This window comes from Podarcis erhardii (assembly GCF_964252035.2).
Source record: "Podarcis erhardii genome assembly, chromosome: 2".
Classification (NCBI taxonomy): Eukaryota; Metazoa; Chordata; class Lepidosauria; order Squamata; family Lacertidae; genus Podarcis; species Podarcis erhardii.
The window spans coordinates 114,444,276-114,463,657 of NC_138498.1; the positions used below are offsets into that span (position 1 = coordinate 114,444,276).

The 19,382-nt window shown below is 48.3% G+C and overlaps 1 protein-coding gene and 1 long non-coding RNA gene across 3 annotated transcripts; both read left to right on the top strand.

The window, feature by feature from the left end:
- Positions 1-5,290: 5,290 nt before the first annotated feature.
- Positions 5,291-12,369, top strand: ZBTB12 (zinc finger and BTB domain containing 12). 2 transcript variants are annotated; one of them, XM_081853366.1, is made up of 3 exons: positions 5,291-5,626; positions 8,192-8,783; positions 10,067-12,369. In XM_081853366.1, the coding sequence occupies exons 2-3, from the start codon at positions 8,287-8,289 to the stop codon at positions 11,079-11,081; spliced, it is 1,512 nt and encodes a 503-aa protein (XP_081709492.1). In that variant the 5' UTR covers positions 5,291-5,626; positions 8,192-8,286; the 3' UTR covers positions 11,082-12,369. The 2 variants fall into 2 exon arrangements, with proteins under 2 accessions (XP_081709492.1, XP_081709493.1); XM_081853367.1 differs by lacking the exon at positions 5,291-5,626 and adding an exon at positions 5,686-5,758.
- On the top strand, positions 7,565-14,979 carry LOC309337401. The gene is made up of 2 exons (XR_014154259.1): positions 7,565-7,916; positions 14,250-14,979. It is a non-coding gene; the product is annotated as an uncharacterized lncRNA (long non-coding RNA).
- The last annotated feature ends 4,403 nt before the right edge of the window (positions 14,980-19,382 follow it).

Sequence of the window (19,382 nt, forward strand, 5' to 3'; positions counted from 1 at the left end):
GTACGCCGGCTCCCTCGGCCAATAATGCAAGATGAGCGCCGCAATCCCAGAGTCGGCCACGACTTGACCTAATGGTCAGGGGTCCCTTTACCTATGGTAATTTAGATAGAAATACAGTACACCTCAGCCTAACACAGAATACTATGACCAGGTGATCTCTCTGCCAGTTCACTCTCCAGTCTAGGTGTTGCTGTTGGGGGGGAAAGTCGTATAAACACCTGCAACTGGGAAATACTGGCCTGAGAGCGCTCCAAATGGAGAACAGCCTCTACCAAAGGTGTCATGGGGTTTGAAGACTCTCGAACACAGGACGCAAGGGAGAAATGTGCTAAGAGGAAGGCACGCTTGGCAAACCCTCACCGCGATCAGCTCTCACCCAGGAACCAAGGTCCCCACTGTGGAAGGATGTGTGGATCCAGAATTGGCCTCCACCGTCATTTACGGACACTCAGTTAAAACCGTGTTCATGGAAGACAATCTTACTTGGCTACAAGTGATCACCGAAGAAGAAGAGAAGAAGAAGCTGTTGATGGGCAGCTTCACGGCCTTAGAGATTTAGACCAGGCAGCCATTCCAACAATAGAGGATTGTCCTCTGTAAAGTCAAATATATGGCAGCTACCACACAGCAGGGGAGGGATAAAAAAAATGGAGGTCCCATTTTGGAGGTTCCAGGTCGCAAGGTGGTTAGATTGGTCCCAACTAGGGCCAGGGCCTTTTAAGTACTGGCCCCAACTTGGTGGAACGCTCTGTCACAAGAGACTAGGGCCCTGTGGGACTTGACATCTTTCTGCAGGGACTGCAAGACAGAGCTGTTCCGCCTGGCCTTTGGTTTGGACTCAGTCTGACCCTTATGTTTCCCTCCCCTTATGGTTTTGCTCTATGGGCTACTTTTAAAATAAGGCTGCATTTTAAACTGCATTTTAACCTGCACGTATTTTAAATTGGGTTTTTCGCCCTATTATGTTTTTACTGTAATTTTACTGGTGTTAGCCGCCCTGAGCCCGGCTTTGGCCGGGGAGGGCAGGGTATAAATAAAAATTATTATTATTATTATTATTATTATTACCCCTCCCCAAGCTGCTGTTAGCCTGGCATCAAGGGTTGGCATGTGGGTGAGCTGAATGCCCATCCACAACCAAAGCCTAGTGGCAAGAGCCTTCCTGGACTTGCTACAGTGAGGAGGCAAGGATGGAGCCATATAGAGGCTATCTTGCCCAAAGCTCCTCCAAAACTTGGCACCAACACTGCTAGCAAGGAATGTGTGTGTGGAGACACTGGTACCTAAAGACAGCCTAGTTTGGCACTTTTTGCTTTGTGCAGCTGGCATGAGGTGTGCTGCTGTGGTGGCAAAACATGCCCTCTGCAAACAACTCCCCTCCCCTCTTTGATTTCCCGTAAATCTGTGTTATTTTTGCAAGTTTACTAAGGCAGGGGTCAAGGCTCTCTGCTAGCCTTCCCAGCATATCTAATCTTTCAAAGGTCCAATATCTTCCCACCCGGGTAAAACCATTGGCCCTTCCCATTCTAGTTAGGCAAAAATGAAAGTTTGAGATATTGACATCTTTTAAGTGTACTTTGTGGTTTTATTCTGCATTTTTATGCCCTGAGATCTTCAGATGAAGGTACAAATAAAGAAATGACGGATAGGCTCACAATTCAGCTGTGTTGATTGGGAAAGAAAGAAAGAAAGAAAGAAAGAAAGAAAGACAGACAGACAGACATCAAGGGCTTATTGCAACCAATTCAGGGATATCCAATACCACTGTTTTACATTTTTATTAGAACTGGAAACAGGTCACGAACCAGCAAGGAGCTGTGGCCCATGACAAATGGCACCAAAAAATAATTTCCTGCTTATTAATGGGCAGAAGAGCTCCTAAAATATGTGAACAGTTCATAAAACATAATGGCGCTCCTGACTGAATAAGGTATACATTTAAGTGGCATGTGACAAATTTGTACCAACTGTTTTACCCACAAGACACTATACAGGAAAGTGCCCTAGCTCAGTGGCGGATCATCTTTCAGAAGGTCCCAGGTTCAAGCCCTACCATCTCCAAGTGGGGTTGGGGAAGATTCCCTGTCTGAAATGCTGGAGAGCTGCATAGAATTGTAGAATTGTAGAGTTGGAAGGGACCGCGAGGGTCATCTTCTAGTCCAACCCCCTGCAATTCAGGAATCTTTTGCGCAACGTGGGGCTCGAACCCACAACCCGGGGAATGAGAGTCTCCTGCTCAGTGCAGACAACGCTGAGCTAGATGGACAGTTTCCTATGTCCCTGACGGGTGGGATTCCACAAATGAGTCCTGTTGACAGAAGCCCTGTGCAAGGACTCCCCTGAAATTGAGCCTAAAAGACCAGGCAGGGGGAATTGACTTGGAAGCGAAAGATTATCAGACCTTGGACCTGGCGAAGGGGAGAGTCGCTCAGGAGTCGTTGCCAGTAAGCCTTTCCACAATGACTGCCTAAACACACACCGTATATTTAAAGGAACTGTAGTTTATGTGTGCTGGGAATTGTAGCTCTGTGAGGGGTATAATTTGCAGGATTATTTGGGGGGTGTCATGTGCACACAGCCACTATTTGGTGGCCCTGTGGGTTAAACCACAGAGCCTAGGACTTGCCAATCAGAAGGTCGGCGGCTCGAATCCCTGTGACGGAGTGAGCTCCCGTTGCTTGATCCCTGCTCCTGCCAAACTAGCAGTTTGAAAGCACGCCCCAAAGTGCAAGTAGATAAATAGGTATCGCTCTGGCGGGAAGGTAAACAACGTTTCCGTGCGCTGCTCTGGTTCGCCAAAAGCAGCTTACTCATGCTGGCCACATGACCCGGAAACTGTACGTCGGGTCCCTCAGCCAATAAAGTGAGATGAGCACTGCAACCCCAGAGTTGGTCACGACTGGACTTCATGGTCATGGGTCCCTTTTGTTGGTTTCTGTTTCTCACTGAGCAGCTGCATGGAGTCACAGGACTCTGTTTACATTCCACAGACCTTGCAGTGGAAGGGAGACGGGATGTGACGTTAGTGGTTTCCTGTTTCCTTTGTTCCTTTGTTTGGTTGCTCTCTGCTTTCATAGAGAGAGGGTGTCTTTTCTGTTCTGCGTAGTTTAGAAATAAAACTCTTTACTATGTAGCCCAACCTCTCGTCTCTTCTCTGTGCTGGGAACCCTGCTGGATAGAATGTGCTTGAGGCTTTATCAAAGGCTCAGGTCATTAAACACGTCGGAGGCAATTTCAAAGGCTCAGCTCGGAGGAAGATGAGGCCTTATTGTCTTGGCCGAGCGGAGATTCCGACACCTTTACCTTTACCAAGCATAAGAAGCCAGACTTCCCCAGTGTGGTGTAGTGGTTAAGAGCGGTAGACTCATAATCTGGTGAACCGGGTTCGATTCCCTGTTCCTCCACATGCAGCTGCTGGGTGACCTTGAGCCAGTCACACTTCTCTGAAGTCTCTCCGCCCCACTCACCTCACAGAGTGTTTGTTGTGGGGAAGGAAGGGAAAGGAGAATGTGAGCCGCTTTCAGACTCCTTCGGGTAGTGATAAAGCGGGATATCAAATCCAAACTCCTCCTCCTCCTTACTAAATAGACATTTCTGGGAATAGTTACATATTGAGGCACTTGGAACAGTTTGTCCACTTCTAGGAATTGCAGTTTAAGGAGACTGACAAAGTGCAACATGTCCAGTAGAGGGGGGAGACTGAAGGAGCCAGGCATTGCTTTGGCCGGACAAGAGACAATTAACAGGCGATATGAAAGTCACCTTCAAATATCTGAAGGGCTGTTGCACAACGATGGAGCAAATTTGTTTTATGTTCCCTTGGGATGAGGGAAAAGAAAAAGGATTTCAACTAAACTTCCTGACAGTATGGGCTGTTCAACAATGAGAAGCAGGCTAGTGGTGGACTTTCCTCCACTAGAGGTTTTTAATCAGAGCCTGGAAGGCCACACCTAGCAGGGATGCTGTAGAACTTCCTGCTTTGGCCATGGGGTCGGATAAGATGCTAGCGTGGCTCAGTTGGTAGAGCATGAGACTCTTAATCTCAGGGTTGTGGGTTTGAGCCCCATGTTGCATTGCAGGGGGTTGGACTAGATGACCCTGGGGGTCCCTTCCAACTCTACAATTCCATGATTACTGGTAGGATTCTCTCTCCCCACCACCCTGCGCTGGTGCCAGGCTATTTTGTGTCCTAGACCAGGCTAACTACTTACACCCCACTAAAATAATAATAATAATGCTAACTGCAATTTTCCGAAACAGGCACCTTGCCAGGAAAAATAAATAAATGGTAAAACATGAATTTATTTTAAATTGCAACAAGAAGTAATGCAACAATGTTCATTTTTTTTTTCTCGAGTGCAAAAAAATAAAAATGGTCCAGCACACAGATCCATTCCAGAGAATCTTGCGTAATGTGCTGTTAAAATTCAAGTGTCTCAAAAGTTTCCATCTTGGGCATATCAAAAAATCTATTATTTGAGGGGACTTTCCACCCCTTCACCCCTAATTCCTTCAGGACAAGCAAGCTATTACTATTTTTTAAAAATGCTTTTTATTAGATTTTCACTAGTTACACAGCAAGCATTATTTTTTTAATGCTTTTTGGTAGATTTTCATTAGTTAGTTCTATATTCCAGTCCATATTTTAACATATATATATATATATTGTGTGTGTACATAATCCAAACAATATCCATGTTTTTTCACCAGTGATTTCTCACCACCTCATTGCAGCTTCTTCTATCCTACTTTTCCTTTCCATTGTGTTGTTTACCTTTGTTATCTTTTTAACACACAATAAACCACTTACTTGCTGACCCCTGATCCTAGCTAATTTACTTGGGGTCATGTACCACCTGTGCAACATTTTCATGAAATTTTCTTTTATTGTGTAGCAGGCTGTAAATCTTGTCTCTTTTTGCCATAGTCGCAATGCAAGCTGCTATTATTATTATTATTATTATTATTATTATTATTATTATTATTATTCAATACTACTACTACTAATAATAATAATAATGTTTGCGGTTTGAGAAACTGCTCAAACCCTAAAATAAAAGCAAAACATTATCGGAAGTTCCTGAGCGATAGAATACTATAACGAAAGCCCGTCCGGGCGAAGAGCGGCATCCGGGGCCGCTTATAGGAGGCGGCAACGTGGCTCAAGCGCCGCTCCCGGGAAGCCGCGAAACCTCCAGAGGAGGGCGGGGATTGGTTGCCAAGGTGACGGGTGAGGGGGCGCGGCCGGAACCTCGCTCCTCCCGCCAGCCTCCTTTCGCGGCGTCGCGCGTTTATGACGCCACGGGCCTTAAAGGGGAAGAGGGCGAGGATTTCCCCCCTCCCTTCTCTTAAAGCGCCCGCGCAGGGGATGAGCAACTTCTCCCACCGTGCAGCCAAGTAGTTTCTTTCGCTTCTCCCCCTCCCCCAACACGCCGCCCCTCATTGGCTTTTTTTATTTTTATTTTTCCCCCTTCCCCTATGTGGAGGACGAATATTCCTCCCCTTTCCCCGGCCGCCTGGCCCTTTAAGGAGGCCCCTTTAATTCCTTTCTCTGGCTCTTGCCTCCTTGTTTGGCCATTCGGGGCCCACCCCTTCTCCTCCAAGAGAGGGGGAGCAAGGCTGCAAGGTGAGGAGGGGGAAGGGGAAGGAGGGGGGGCTGGGAAACTCAGAGGTGGGGTGGTGGTGGGGGGGGGCAAGGGTGCCTCTTTGCCGCTTGCTCGCGAGGAAGAAAGGAGCGTGTAAAAGGGGGCAGAGGAGGGTAAGCCGAGGAGGAGGAGGGTGGGGATGGTATTGTCTGCTCCCGGCTGTGAATGGGAAGTGGGGAAGACTTGCAAAAAAAAGGGGGGGAGAGGGGGCGGGGTGGGGGGGGGAAGAGAAAAAGAAAGAGCTCCTTTGCACTTGCTTGCTAGCAAAGGGGGTGTGTGAAAAGGGCGGGCGGTGGGCGTTTCGAAAACCTTGCAGAAAGGCGCTTTTTTCTCTCTCTCTTCTTTTTGGGGAAATTTTAAATAGGAGAAAACGCACGCGCTGCTTGTACAGTGGTACCTCGGGTTGCATACGCTTCAGGTTACATACGCTTCAGGTTACAGACTCCGCTAACCCAGAAATAGTGCTTCAGGTTAAGAACTTTGCTTCAGGATGAGAACAGAAATCGTGCTCCGGCGGCGGCGCAGCGGCAGCAGGAGGCCCCATTAGCTAAAGTGGTGCTTCAGGTTAAGAACAGTTTCAGGTTAAGTACGGACCTCCGGAACGAATTAAGTACTTAACCCGAGGTACCACTGTATTATCGCACGTGGGAGCGTGGGAAGCTTTATTCCTTGCCCAAAAACCACCACCGGGGTGCAAAGGTAGGAGTGGCGTTGGTGCGCCTTAGCTCGCATCACCACGCTGGATGGGTGTGAATGGGAGAGCTGCTTGGGGGGGGGCAGTTGGGGAAGGTTGGCAGGCCGTTTCACACATTGTGTGTAGGAGATTTTCCAGCGTTTGCTTGCAGGTGCCTCGGAGAAACGCCACCCCCATAATGATCCACATAGAGTTTAATCACTTTATCTCTTAACCCCCCCCCCACCGCTCACGTGCTTTCTCTGTGCAAAACAGTGGCGTAGCATGGGGGGTGCAGGGGGGGGCCGGCCGCACCGGGCGCAACATCTGGGGGTTAGGGTTAGGGGCGCAAATCCACGGGTTAGGGGGCGCAAATTACTTGCCTTGCCCTGGGTGCTGACAACCCACGCTACGCCACTGGTGCAAAACTTGAATGCAGCAAACAGCATTTTTTAAAAAAAAACAAAAACCAACATTTGTGGAGTTAATTGCATCTCTCTGCTTGCACGTGCATCTATTTCACAATGTGTTCATGTGCTGGAAAGCCCGGTTGAGCTGCTGGTTCCCAGCAAATGTAACTCTTTGAACACACGGTTCAGCCTCTTATGGGCTGAAAGATGAGATGGAAGTGGAAGTTTTCGAAATCACAGTGGCGACGGACCTACATCTGCATCTCTCTTTTTCAGTGTAACGTGTGAACTAAGATTTGGAAAGGGAGGCCATATAAATGGGTTTTACTGTACTGGTGCACTGATCTCAAAAGAGGAGGTTAAAGAAAATGATGAACATCTTCATATACAGAACTGCCTTTTTTGTCAGCTGAGACGTTACCTGGAGAAAACAGATCTGGCCTCATTCGCTTTCACCCTGGTTACATCCACATTAGACTACTTCATGTGCTCTGCATGGGGCTGCTATTGAAGGCGGCTTGAAGATTCAAGCATCACCTGGCTCCTTGGCAGGCCAGTCGATTGGAGCATATAGCACAAATTCTGTACTGGTCTTTCCAAGCCCAGTTGAAAGTGCTGGTGGTTCCCTTTAAAGCTCTAAATGATTTGGGACCCAGGTTATCTGAAGAGCTGCCTGCATCTTGGTCCTTTGTACTGGCTTTTCCAGGTTGTAGAATTGTCCAACTTCCCAACCACCTGCTGCTCATGGCAAGCCGTAAAACAGGGTGTCCTACAGCACTGGCAGGTTGTCCTACAGCACCAGGCTGTGGTGGAACGCTCTGCCTCATGAGACCAGGGCCCTGCAAGATCTGATTTCTTTCCGCAGGGCCTGTAAGACAGAGTTGTTCCTCCTGGCCTTTGGCTTGGAATCACTTTGATTCCCTGCCCCCCTTTCTTTTTTCCTTTCTCCTCCCGTGATAAGGCTGCATTTTAATGTTTTAATGTTGTACAGTGGTACCTCAGGTTACATACGCTTCAGGTTACAGACTCCGCTAACCCAGAAATAGTACTTTGGGTTAAGAACTTTGCTTCAGGATGAGAACAGAAATTGTGCTCTGGCGGCATGGCAGCAGCAGCAGGCCCCATTAGCTAAAGTGGTGCTTCAGGTTAAGAACGGACCTCCGGAACGAATTAAGTACTTAACCCGAGGTACCACTGTATTTTAATCTTGTTTTTCAAGTTGTATTTCAATCAAATGGTTTTTATTATTGGTTGTTAGCTGCCCGTCTTGGCTGGGGAGGGCAGGTTATAAATAATTTTATTTTTATTATTATCTGTTCAGCCTCTGTGAGAACAGGATGCTGGAGTATAAGGGCCGTTGGCCTGATCCAGCGGGCTCTTCTAATGTTCCTAAATGCCTCTCGGCCCAAAGGCTGTTAATCCTTCAATACTGCAGCACCACATTTTCCTCTCTTTGTTTTCAGTGTCTCGGCCTCCCGCCCTCCTGGGCCTGCCTCTTCTGCGTCTTCCTTCCCTCTCCACGCACAGCCTGACCCTCTTCTCCCTCCTGTGAGGACTGATGGCATCTGGCGTTGAGCTTCTTCGCTTCCAGCTCCCCGGCCACGAGGCGGCCACCCTTCGCAACATGAACCAGCTCCGCTCGGAGGAACGCTTCTGCGATGTCACCATCGTGGCCGACAGCCTCAAGTTCCGGGGCCACAAGGTCATCCTGGCTGCCTGCTCCCCTTTCCTGAGGGACCAGTTCCTCCTCAACCCTTCCTCTGAGCTCCAGGTCTCCCTTATGCACAGCGCCAAGATCGTGGCCGACCTGCTCCTCTCTTGCTACACCGGCGCCCTGGAGTTTGCCGTCAGAGACATCGTCAACTACCTGACCGCCGCCAGCTACCTGCAGATGGAGCACGTGGTGGAGAAGTGCCGGAATGCCCTCTCCCAGTTCATCGAGCCCAAAATCAGCCTCAAGGAAGACTCGGCGAAGTTCGGAGGCCACCGAAGGTCCAAGTCCCCCAGCGTAGTGGGCTGCTCCACCTCGTCCCGCAAAGAACATTCACGCAAGAGGTTTGCTGAAGAATCCGCTTTCATCTGATCCTTCCCCCACCCCCACCCCCCAAAAAAATAATTGGTCCACTTGAGCTCACGTTACCCACCTTAATCAAGTCCCTTCCTGAAAGAAGAAATAAAAGAAAAGAAAAAAGAAAACCAACTTTTGGGGAAGGTTCCCTGCCTGGTCGCCTGGAGGTGATTTCTTGCCCACCACAGGTGACCAAGGCAAACGGTTTAATGATAATATTTGTTTAAATGTGCAGTAAGGAATGCTTTGGGTAAGTAAGGCAATAGCACCATTTCCTGGTGGCCAGTGAAATAAGCACACCACCGGCTTTAATTTTCAATCAATCTGAGCTAATTAATGTGTTTTTACTAAACAAACACATGTTCACCTCCTCAGGATCGCCAGTAGTAAGCGGGCAAGTTTTCCAGGGCACTAATTCCAACCTATAGATATGGGAGATGGTCGGTGGCTCAGCGGTGGAGCATGGTTTTTCTGCGTGGGAGGTTTTGCATTCAGCAACCTGACTTCTTGACCTAGAAGTAGTGCTGGGAATTGTCCTCTGCCCAAGACCTTGGAGAAATGCAGCCAATTAGTGGAAGGTGAAGGCAGAGTAGGGAGGTTCTCCCAGGGTGTGAGGCTGGAGGAAGAGGGGGAAGCTCCCAGGTAAAAGCTGGGAGGGTTCACTTTTCTGTGTGTGGAATAAGGATTAAGATATAGTTGCAACAGAGGGCCTGGTGTTTGTTTTTTACTCTTCTCATTCTTTATTCCCTTGTTTATTCTTGCTTCTTTCCTGTTACGTTGAAAATTCATGATAAAAATTGATTTTAAAAAGAGAAATGCAGCCAATCAGAACCACTGGCCTCAAATCCCTCCGACTGTACCATGCCTGGCAAACTGTGCCTGATGAGAGTTAATAGTCCCAGCAACATCTGAAGGGCCAGAGGTTCCTCTCCCGGCCTAGATCAGCCAACCGTCCAATGCATGTACTGTCGTACCTTGGTTTTCGAACAGCTTCGTTCTCAAACGGTTTGGCTCCCGAATGCCGCAAACCCAGAAGTGAGTGTTTCGGTTTGCGAGCTATTTTTGGAAGCTGAACGTCCGACAGGGCTTCCACAGCTTCTGATTGGCTGCGGGAGCTACCTGCAGCCAATCAGAAGCCGCGCTTTGGTTTCCGAACGTTTTGGAAGTCGGTCGGAATTCCGGAACAGATTCCATTTGACGACTGTATAAGGGATTCCTCGTGATGGTTCTCTGCCACCGTTGCACTAATTTGTGTCTTTGTGTCTGGTAGGTCCATGCCGCGGCCCATCAAGCTGGAGTTCCCGATGGAGGAAGATCTGGAGATGAAGGCGGAGGACGAGGACGAAGAGCAGGACGATGACTACGGGGACGACGACGCCGTCTCTGACATCTGCATCGTGAAAGTGGAGTCCGCCCTGGAGGTGGCGCAGCGGCAGAAGAAGCAGCAGGCTGGTACCACGTGGAGCAAAGATATGTCCCCTCAGCAGAGCTGGAGCAAAGAGCCTTCTCCCCAGCAAGCTTGGGGCAAAGAGTCTTCTCCGCCACCCGGCTGGAGCGAGGACGCATCCGGAGACCAGGAAGAACCTCAGGTCAACTCGACGGTGGCGGAGGCCATGGGCTCCCCTCCAGAGTCGACACCGGAGAAGTCCCAGCAAGGGGTGGTGAAGGCTTCCTACAGCCTCTCGGAGGACGCTGAGGGCGAAGGCCTTCTCATCATCCCCGGCGGAGGCTACTTGGAGGAGACCAGCGAGGCGGCAGCCGTTGCAGCAGAATGCCAGAGCAGCGGCGGAGGGATGGGGCTGGTGCTGGCCGGACTGAGCGGGCGGCCTTTCTCCACCTTCCCTTCGGCAGGGAGAGGCGGCGGTTCGGGGACGCCGGGGGGAGGCGGCGGCTCGCGGATAATCCGCTGCACCAAGTGCGAGGAGGTGTTCCAGGGGGTGGAGAAGCTGGTCTTCCACATGCGGGCGCACCACTTCATCTTCATGTGCCCCCGCTGCGGCAAGCAGTTCAACCATAGCAGCAACCTCAACCGGCACATGAACGTCCACCGCGGCGTCAAGTCGCACTCGTGCACCATCTGCGGCAAGTGCTTCACCCAGAAGTCCACGCTGCACGACCACATGAACCTCCACAGCGGCGAAAGGCCATACCGCTGCTCCTACTGCGACGTCCGCTTTGCCCACAAGCCCGCCATACGGCGCCACCTCAAGGAGCAGCACGGGAAGACCACGGCCGAGAACGTAATGGAGGCCAACGTGACCGAAATCAACGTCCTCATTCGCTGAGGCAGGACGAGGAGGAAGAGGCGGAGTCGCGACGGCAGGAAGTGGAAAGGGAGGGGACTCCTGAGCTCCAAGGGAGGGAAGCGGGGGTGTAGTGGTTAGAATGTGGGGGCTGCGAGCCAGGAACCCCTTGAGGGTTGTTTTTTTGGGGTAGGGACTAGGTTTAGTGTCTTAGTTTGCTAGAGGGATGGAATTCCTGAATTATTCGGAAGGGAATGAGGGTGGGCAGGGATAGAGGATTAGAGAAGCGTAAATCACGTGGGAAGCGTTTGCTCCTGGGTTGCCTGGGAGGTGTGGGGAGGGGGTCTAGTTAGTGAGGGGAGGGAGCTGTGAGGATACCGGATTGTTTGGCTCTGTTCTCTTCTTCCGCAGTGCCCCATCCCTCTGTCCTTTGTGCCCAGTTACCGGAAACCACTACCTCTTTTATAGCCCAGACCTATCTCAGCAGCCAAAGAACTACTTTAAAAGGCCATTGAAGAAACAACCACGGTGTCTGTAGGGAGGGTGAATTGCATCAAGAGACAGCAAGCACTGCCCTGAGCCTGTCCCTCTTTGTCCTTCAGTAACTACGCAGAGCTGGGTGGGTGCAAATTCACCCAGGAGCCTGCAGAGGGGAGCCAGATGTGGCCCTAAGCCTCCTGGTGACTGTAGCTGTGACAGGGAAGTTGGCAGTGATCTTGTTTTCCCATGTCAATTCGCTGCGAGAGCCAGACCCCCTACACACGCACACAAAAGTCTCTACTGTGTAGTTTGACTTCAGAAACCAGTTAGTCTTGGGGCACATTTTGATCCAAATACTGAGAAGCCAGTACAGTGGTACCTCGGGTTACATACGCTTCAGGTTACATATGCTTCAGGTTACAGACTCCGCTAACCCAAAAGTAGTACCTCGGGTTAAGAACTTTGCTTCAGGATGAGAACAGAAATTGTGCAGCGGCAGGCCCCATTAGCTAAAGTGGTCTTCAGGTTAAGAACAGTTTCAGGTTAAGAACGGACCTCCAGAACGAATTAAGTACTTAACCTGAGGTTCCACTGTAATTCTGTGAGGAACTGCCGGAGGGGGGCGGGACAGCAAGGCTTGAGCGTATTCTGCACCATGTAAGTATGGAATCTCAACATTCAATACTTTAAACAAACAAGGAAGTTACTAGTCTTTATGGCTGTGAACATATGTTTGGAATCTGATAGCAGCAGTGACAGGAAGCTGGGAGAGCACCAGGAGGCGGGACTTCCTCTGATCAGAGAGTGGACTTCCAGGGCAGACCTCCTCGCTCCTTTTGATGACTAGCAGCAGCAAAAAAATGAATGACGCAAAAATAAACCAGTGAAGCCCTTTACTTTGTATAAGTCTTCTCAGGTCACAAGGTCTTGCTTTCCTTGGTGCAAAATGTGGATTGACCGCTACGTCTTTTTTCAAAGCACAGAGAATAGACAACGCTGCGAAGAAGGAAACCTTTAGAAACCCAATGTGAGATACAGTCGTGCCTTAGTTTTCAAACAGCCTAGTTCTCAAATGTTTTGGCTCCCGAACAATCAAAACCCAGAAGTGACTGTTCAAAGTTTGCAAACTATTTTGGGAAGCCGAACGTCCAATGGGATGTCCGTGGCTTTCGATTGGCTGCAGGAGCTTCCTGCAGCCAATCAGAAGCTGCGATTTGGAAGTCGGACGGACTTCCGGAACGGATTCCATTTGACTTCCAAGTTACGACTGTATTGGCTAATGCAGGGATGGGAAAACCTGGAGCTTGTGGGATCTCCTCGTTTAAAAAAGGAGGTAGGATCCCAAAGTCCACTGACCAGAGCCAGATGCAGAATAGTGGATCTGAGCAAGAAGCCAGTTAGGAATGTATAAAGATCCCTCCTGGGTTAGGCCAGTGACCCATCTGCCTCCACATCCTCCTCTCACAGTGGCCAACTATGGGCTGTCCCCCATGAGCCATACACTGGGATGCAATGACTTGCGTATACAAGTGGGTTGCCAGAATCCCTCCTTGCTCCTGCTAAGAGCCCTTTTTAAAAATGCAGTGGGAGGAACAGAGCTGTCTGTCTCAAGATTTAGGGCAGGGGTAGGCAAACTAAGGCCCGGGGGTCAGATGTGGCCCAATCGCCTTCTCAAACTGGCCCGTGGAAGGTCCGGGAATCAGCATGATTTAACATGAGTAGAATGTGTCCTTTTATTTAAAATGCATCTCTGGGTTATTTGTGGGCAGAGGAATTTGTTCATCCCCCCCCCCCAATATAGTCTTGCCCCCTACAAGGTCTGAGGGACAGTGGGCCGACCCCCTGCTGAAAAAGTTTGCTGACCCCTGAATTTTAGGGCATTGCAGGGGTTTCCCCTGCACAGGGCACCGAGCGGGGGGTGGGGTGGCAAAATTGTGAAGATCCATAACTGAGAAGATGCATTTTTGGGAGTGCCAAATTTTATGAAAGGTGACCAAAGTCTGCCCCTGCCAGGCTAGTAAAACATGTTTCAGGCCGGTAGCTTTTGTGCATGTGTTTGCGATGAAGGCGAGTCATGCTGAATACTAAGAAAGAACGAGTGCCAAATAAATGCAAAAAATACTGTTATTTGGTCCAGAAAAGGGCAAGCAAGGCACATTTATAGGTGTCCTTCCAAGGCCAGGCCAATACATTTTGCTGCCTGAGGCAAAGCAGCAGGCAAACCCCTCACCCCCAAATAAAGGTACATAATACCCAAGGCCACCAGCCAAGTTATTTTGGCATTTTGAGGCTGAAAATCCCCCATGCATAACTTAGTTGGTCTTTAAGGTGCTACTGGAAGGAATTTTTTTATTTTGTTCCTTCTCCTTGGCAGTAAAAAACCCCCAACGGTAATGAAGTCCGTTGATAACAACCTGTTAGCTTTTCATGACACACGAAGTTTGCTGCCTCACTGTCTAACGGTAGGGCTGGCCCTGAATACATAGGAAGTTGCCTTATGCCAAGTGAGACTGCTGGTTCAATACAGTGGTACCTCGGGTTACATACGCTTCAGGTTACAGACTCCGCTAACTCAGAAATATTACCTCAGGTTAAGAACTTTGCTTCAGGATGAGAACAGAAATTGTGTGGTCGCAGCAGGAGGCCCCATTAGCTAAAGTGGTACCTCAGGTTAAGAACAGTTTCAGGTTAAGAACGGACCTCCAGAACGAATTAAGTACTTAACCCGAGGTACCACTGTACTATCAACATTGATTGTTGTTTGTTTGCCAGGAAAGTTGACAGAGGATGTTATTTTCCCTATCTGTCAATGCCTGAGATTGTACCCAGGAACTTCTGCATGCAAAGCAGATATTCCGCTACTGAGATATGGCCATTCTTTGTTTCCACTTCGGCCCTGCATGTGCTTTGTGCTAAATTATATATACGCACAGGTACACACACGTGTGTGTATATATAATATCAAAATTCTGAGGCGTGGAAAGCTGGATATTGCAACCTGTGTGGGATGTGCACGGGTATCACTGCTTATATCTGATCATTCATTCTGCTAATGAATAACTTGGGTTGGGGATTGTTGAGGGTGGAGCCCGGTACCGAATCCTTAAGCGCTTCCCGCAAGGAATCCTGCCAAACTGCTGCTCTGGTTTCTGAGATATCGGCAAGCACTGTTCACTTTCAAGCATGTCACAGCTTTGAGGACTAGAAACTTCTCTTTTTCAAAACCCGTAACAGGAACTGAAATTCTTAGGACACTGAATTCTCTACATGGTACCAAAATGCCAAGTTGTGTACGCGGGATACTCAACGGTTCTCGAATCTGTCCCAGAGGCAATGAGGGGTGGCGAGTTATCTCCTTGAGGTGGTAATGGCTCTGATCTCCAAGACCCTTAACTAGTGTCTTTTTTCTCATTAAACCTTTTTTTTCTAAAAATAAATCAATAAAAGAAACTATAATTTTGTTGTTGTTGTTGTTGTTACCTGTTTCAGCGGAGGGGGCAGGAAGCCCTAATTGTAAAAGAAGTAGAAGATGAAGAAAAGCACAAATTATTAAATTATTAATGCCCTAATTGTAAAAGAAGTAGAAGAAGAAGAAAAAGCACAAATTATTAAATTCAGGGTGCATTAGGGTGTATGTATGCATCAGGGAGGAGGGACTTGGGAAAGATGTGAAGAAAAGCAGGGCTGGATTCCCTTTCAACTCTACAATTTTATGAGGTACAGTCGTACCTTGGAAGTCGAATGGAATTGGTTCCGGAAGTGTGTTCGACTTCCAAAACATTCAGAAACCAAGGTGCGGCTTCCGATTGGCTGCTAGAAGCTCCTGCAGCCAATGGGAAGCTGCGGAAGCCGTGTCGGACGTTCGGGTTTCAAAGAATGTTTGCAAACTGGAACACTTCTGGGTTTGCGGCGTTCAGGAGCCAAAACATTTGACCCGCAAGGCTTTTGGGATCCAGGGTACGACTGTATAACAAGGTCCATTTCTCCCTGCCAAATTCCTGTAGAAAGCTTATAAGCAGGGCCTGAAGGGGGGGGGGGGCTTTCTCTTTTATCAGCCGGTAAAGAGGCAGCAGTGAGGCAACACTTTAAAAACCCACCTGGGCCCAGAAGAAAATGACAACTACCTCCTGGGTGCAAATATCCCCTCCGTAGGCAGGTTTCCTGAGAAGGTGGTGGCTGTTTCACTTCAGACAGTCTTGGAGGAAATGGATAATCTCGGTCCGTTTCAGTTTGAATTCTACTGTAGGTTGGAATTGAAATAAACTCGGCCACTCTGACAGATGATTTGTATTGCAAAAGGGACTGGTGCTTGATCTCTCAGTGGCTTCCGATACTATTGGTATCTTTTGCTCTATAAGACTCACCTTTTCCCTCCTAAAAAGTAAGGGGGAAATGTGTGTGCGTCTTATGGAGCGAATGCAGGATGCGCAGCTATCCCAGAAGCCAGAACAGCAAGAGGGATTGCTGCTTTCACTGCGCAGCGATCCCTCTTCTTGTTCTGGCTTCTGAGATTCAGAATATTTTTTTTCTTGTTTTCCTCCTCCAAAAACTAGGTGCGTCTTGTGTTCTGGTGCGTCTTATAGAGCGAAAAATACGGTGTGTCGCCGTTACCTGCAGGATCAGTATGAGAAGCTGGTATGGGTGGGGGGACTGCTGCCAGCTCAGCTCCATGGTGCTTGAGTTGTGGGGTTCACCCAGCGTCCATCTTGCCCCTCATGCTGTTGAATATCTGCATGAAGCTGTGTGGCGAGGTCATCAGAGGTTTTGGAGCTGGATGCCACCAGCCTGTGGATAACGCCAGCTCTTTTGTCTCCGTATTGCTGAAATCAAGCAAGGCTTTGACAAAACATAGACCAGTACTTGAATGCGCTGATGGCTGGGTGAGATTCAGCAGGCCATAACTGAATCCTTCAAAATGGAGGTGCTGACTCACTGGTGAGTCAGGAGTTGGGCACCCAGTTCCTGATGGGGGGCTAGCCCTCCGCTAGAAAGTAAAGGTGTGTAGTCTGAAAGTGGTGTTACCTGAGGCACAAGCAACTTCAGCATCGAGGAGTGTCTTTTTCATAGCTATAGCTGGTTCACCAGATAAAGTCATTCCTCTAGGGTTGCCATATTTCAAAAAGTCAGGACACTTGTTGAGCTTTTTTAAGGAAACACCCCCCCCCCAAGTTGTTAAGCCAAAACCCACAGTTTTTCAGTTGCCTAAGATTCAAGACGAAGCGCTGCCTTTCACAAAATTCATCCAGACGTCAATTCTGGAAAATCCGGACGTAAGGCAGACCTAACAAAGGCAGCCTATCATGCCCTGGTAATCTCCTGACTAGATTACTAGAACGTACTTTTATGTGCGGTTGTCCTTGAGAATGGTTTGAAAGCTTCCAGCTAGCGCAAAATGCTAGCTGATAATGCAGTGTTATCGCTCTGGTCTTGAGAGAACTGCACAGGCTAACAATTTGTGGCAGCAAAAATAATAATAATAAAGAGAGCTAATGCTGTATCGACAGAAGTGCAGTGCCAAGCTGAAGAGAAATAATAGTACCATTAATATTCTGCCTTGGTTAGACCACACCTAGAATACTGTGTCCAGTTCTGGGCACCCAAATTTAGGAAGGATGTCGACAAGCTGAAACATGTGCAGAGGAGGGTAACCAAGATGGTCAAGGGCCTTGTGAGGAATGGTTGGAGGAGCTGGGTATGTTTTGCCTGGAAAAGAGGAGACTGAGGGGAGATATGATAAGACATCTTCAAATATCTCAAGGGCTGTCATGTGGAAGAGGGAACAAGCTTGTTTTCTCCTGCTGTGGAAGGAAAGACCTGAACCAACGGCTTCAAGTTACAAGAAAGGAGATTCTGGCTAAACATCAAGAATAACTTTCCATGGGATGGACTCCCTTGGGAGATTGTGGACTCTCTTTCCTTGGAGGTTTTGAAGCAGAGGTTGGATGGGCACTTGTCATGGATGCTTTGAGTTCAGATTCCTGCATTGCAGGGGGTTGGACTAGATGACCCCTGGGTCCCTTCCTATGAATCTATGATTTGGGTTGCACACACACCATACATTTAATAATAAATAATAATAATACATTTTATTCATATCCCGCCCTCCCCAGCCCAGACCGGGCTCAGGGCGGCTAACACCCGATATAAAAACAAATTGATTAAAATACAACTTAAAAACAAGATTAAAATACAACATTAAAACACAGCCTCATTTCAATTGAAACTCAAAAACTTTTTTGGGGATGAAAACATCAAGTCTTTAAAGCACTGTTATACCTCTTTAGCCGTCATGGAAAACCTTGGTAACTAGCTTGCTAGGTGTGTTGACCTCACAGAGCTACAACTCCCAGCCCCCTTAAACTGCAGTTCCCAGGGTTCTTCATGACTGTTGAAAGAGGCATGATAGTGTTTTAAATGCATGAGGCGAGTGGAGCCAAATTCACGGCGCCGACGATGGCTTATAAAACCCTAAACAAATTAGGACGAGGAGAATCCGTATGGTGTATCTACTGCATGTCACTTGCTGTCTCACTTTTGACCCACCTCTCAGGGTTGTTGTGAGGATAAAATGGAACCCAGTATATACCACCCTGAGGATATAAATGGAATAATATCCGAAGGGCTGTCCGTCGCTGAAATTAGAACTGAAACCCACCTCATTGTTCCACAGGTTTCTCACAGGATGCTGAACGGATCCATTGGCCTAATACAGCAGGCTCCTTTTATGTTCCTATGCTGATATAAAATGAATGCAAATCCTAATCCCACTGACCTAGGAGTAGATCCCATTGAATTCAGTAGGCTTGATTGCAGTGTTAGACATCAACCAACAATCTGCAAACCCGCCGCCGTTGTTCACTATGTACCCAGATGAAGATTTGGTTTGATGTATTGCATTTCAGTTGAATCCCAAAGCAGTTTACAAACAGTAAATAACAACCACATGATAAAACATAATAGACCGTCACAAACACAACATAATCATGTAAAATTGTAATTGAAATCGAATTGAAATACTTTATTGTCATTTGTACAACTTGTATACAGTGAGATTACACGAGCACCCCCCCCCCCAGCTCTCTTAGTCTTAATTCCCCTCGTTTACTGGCGCACACCCACCAAACCCAAAAGTCAGTTGCCCTGTTGTTATCTTTTCATTCAGCAGCCTAACAGCCCACGGATAGAAGCTGTTCTTTACCCTGTTGGTGCGACTAATCATGCTTCTATATCATGGGTAGGCAAACTAAGGCCCGGGGGCCGGATCCGGCCCAATCGCCTTCTAAATCCAGCCCGCGGACGGTCCGGGAATCAGCGTGTTTTTACATGAGTAGAATGTGTGCTTTTATTCAAAACGCATCTCTGGGTTATTTGTGGGGCCTGCCTGGTGTTTTTACATGACTAGAATGTATGCTTTTATTTAAAAAAGCATCTCTGGGTTAATTGTGGGGCATAGGAATTTGTCCATTATTTTTCTTCAAAATATAGTCCGGCCCCCCACAAGGTCTGAGGGACAGTGGGCTGGCCCCCTGCTGAAAAAGTTCGCTGACCCCTGTTCTATATCTTCTGCCCAAGGGCAGGAGATCAAGAAAGTGCAGGCTAGGGTGTGAATCATCCCTGAGAATTTTCCTTACTCTCCTGAGGCCCTCGATGTCATCCAGCGGATTCACGGGACAGCCCATAATATCTTGTGCTGTATTTACCACCCTCTGTAGGCACTTCCTATCAGTTAATGTCAAACCAGCGTACCACACTGAATAATGAACAAATCATCAGTTGCACCCGTTGCAATCTGTATAACACCACAAACAACGCAGCAATTGAAAAATAAGCCAAACATCGCAATTACAGCAAAGTCCTATGCTT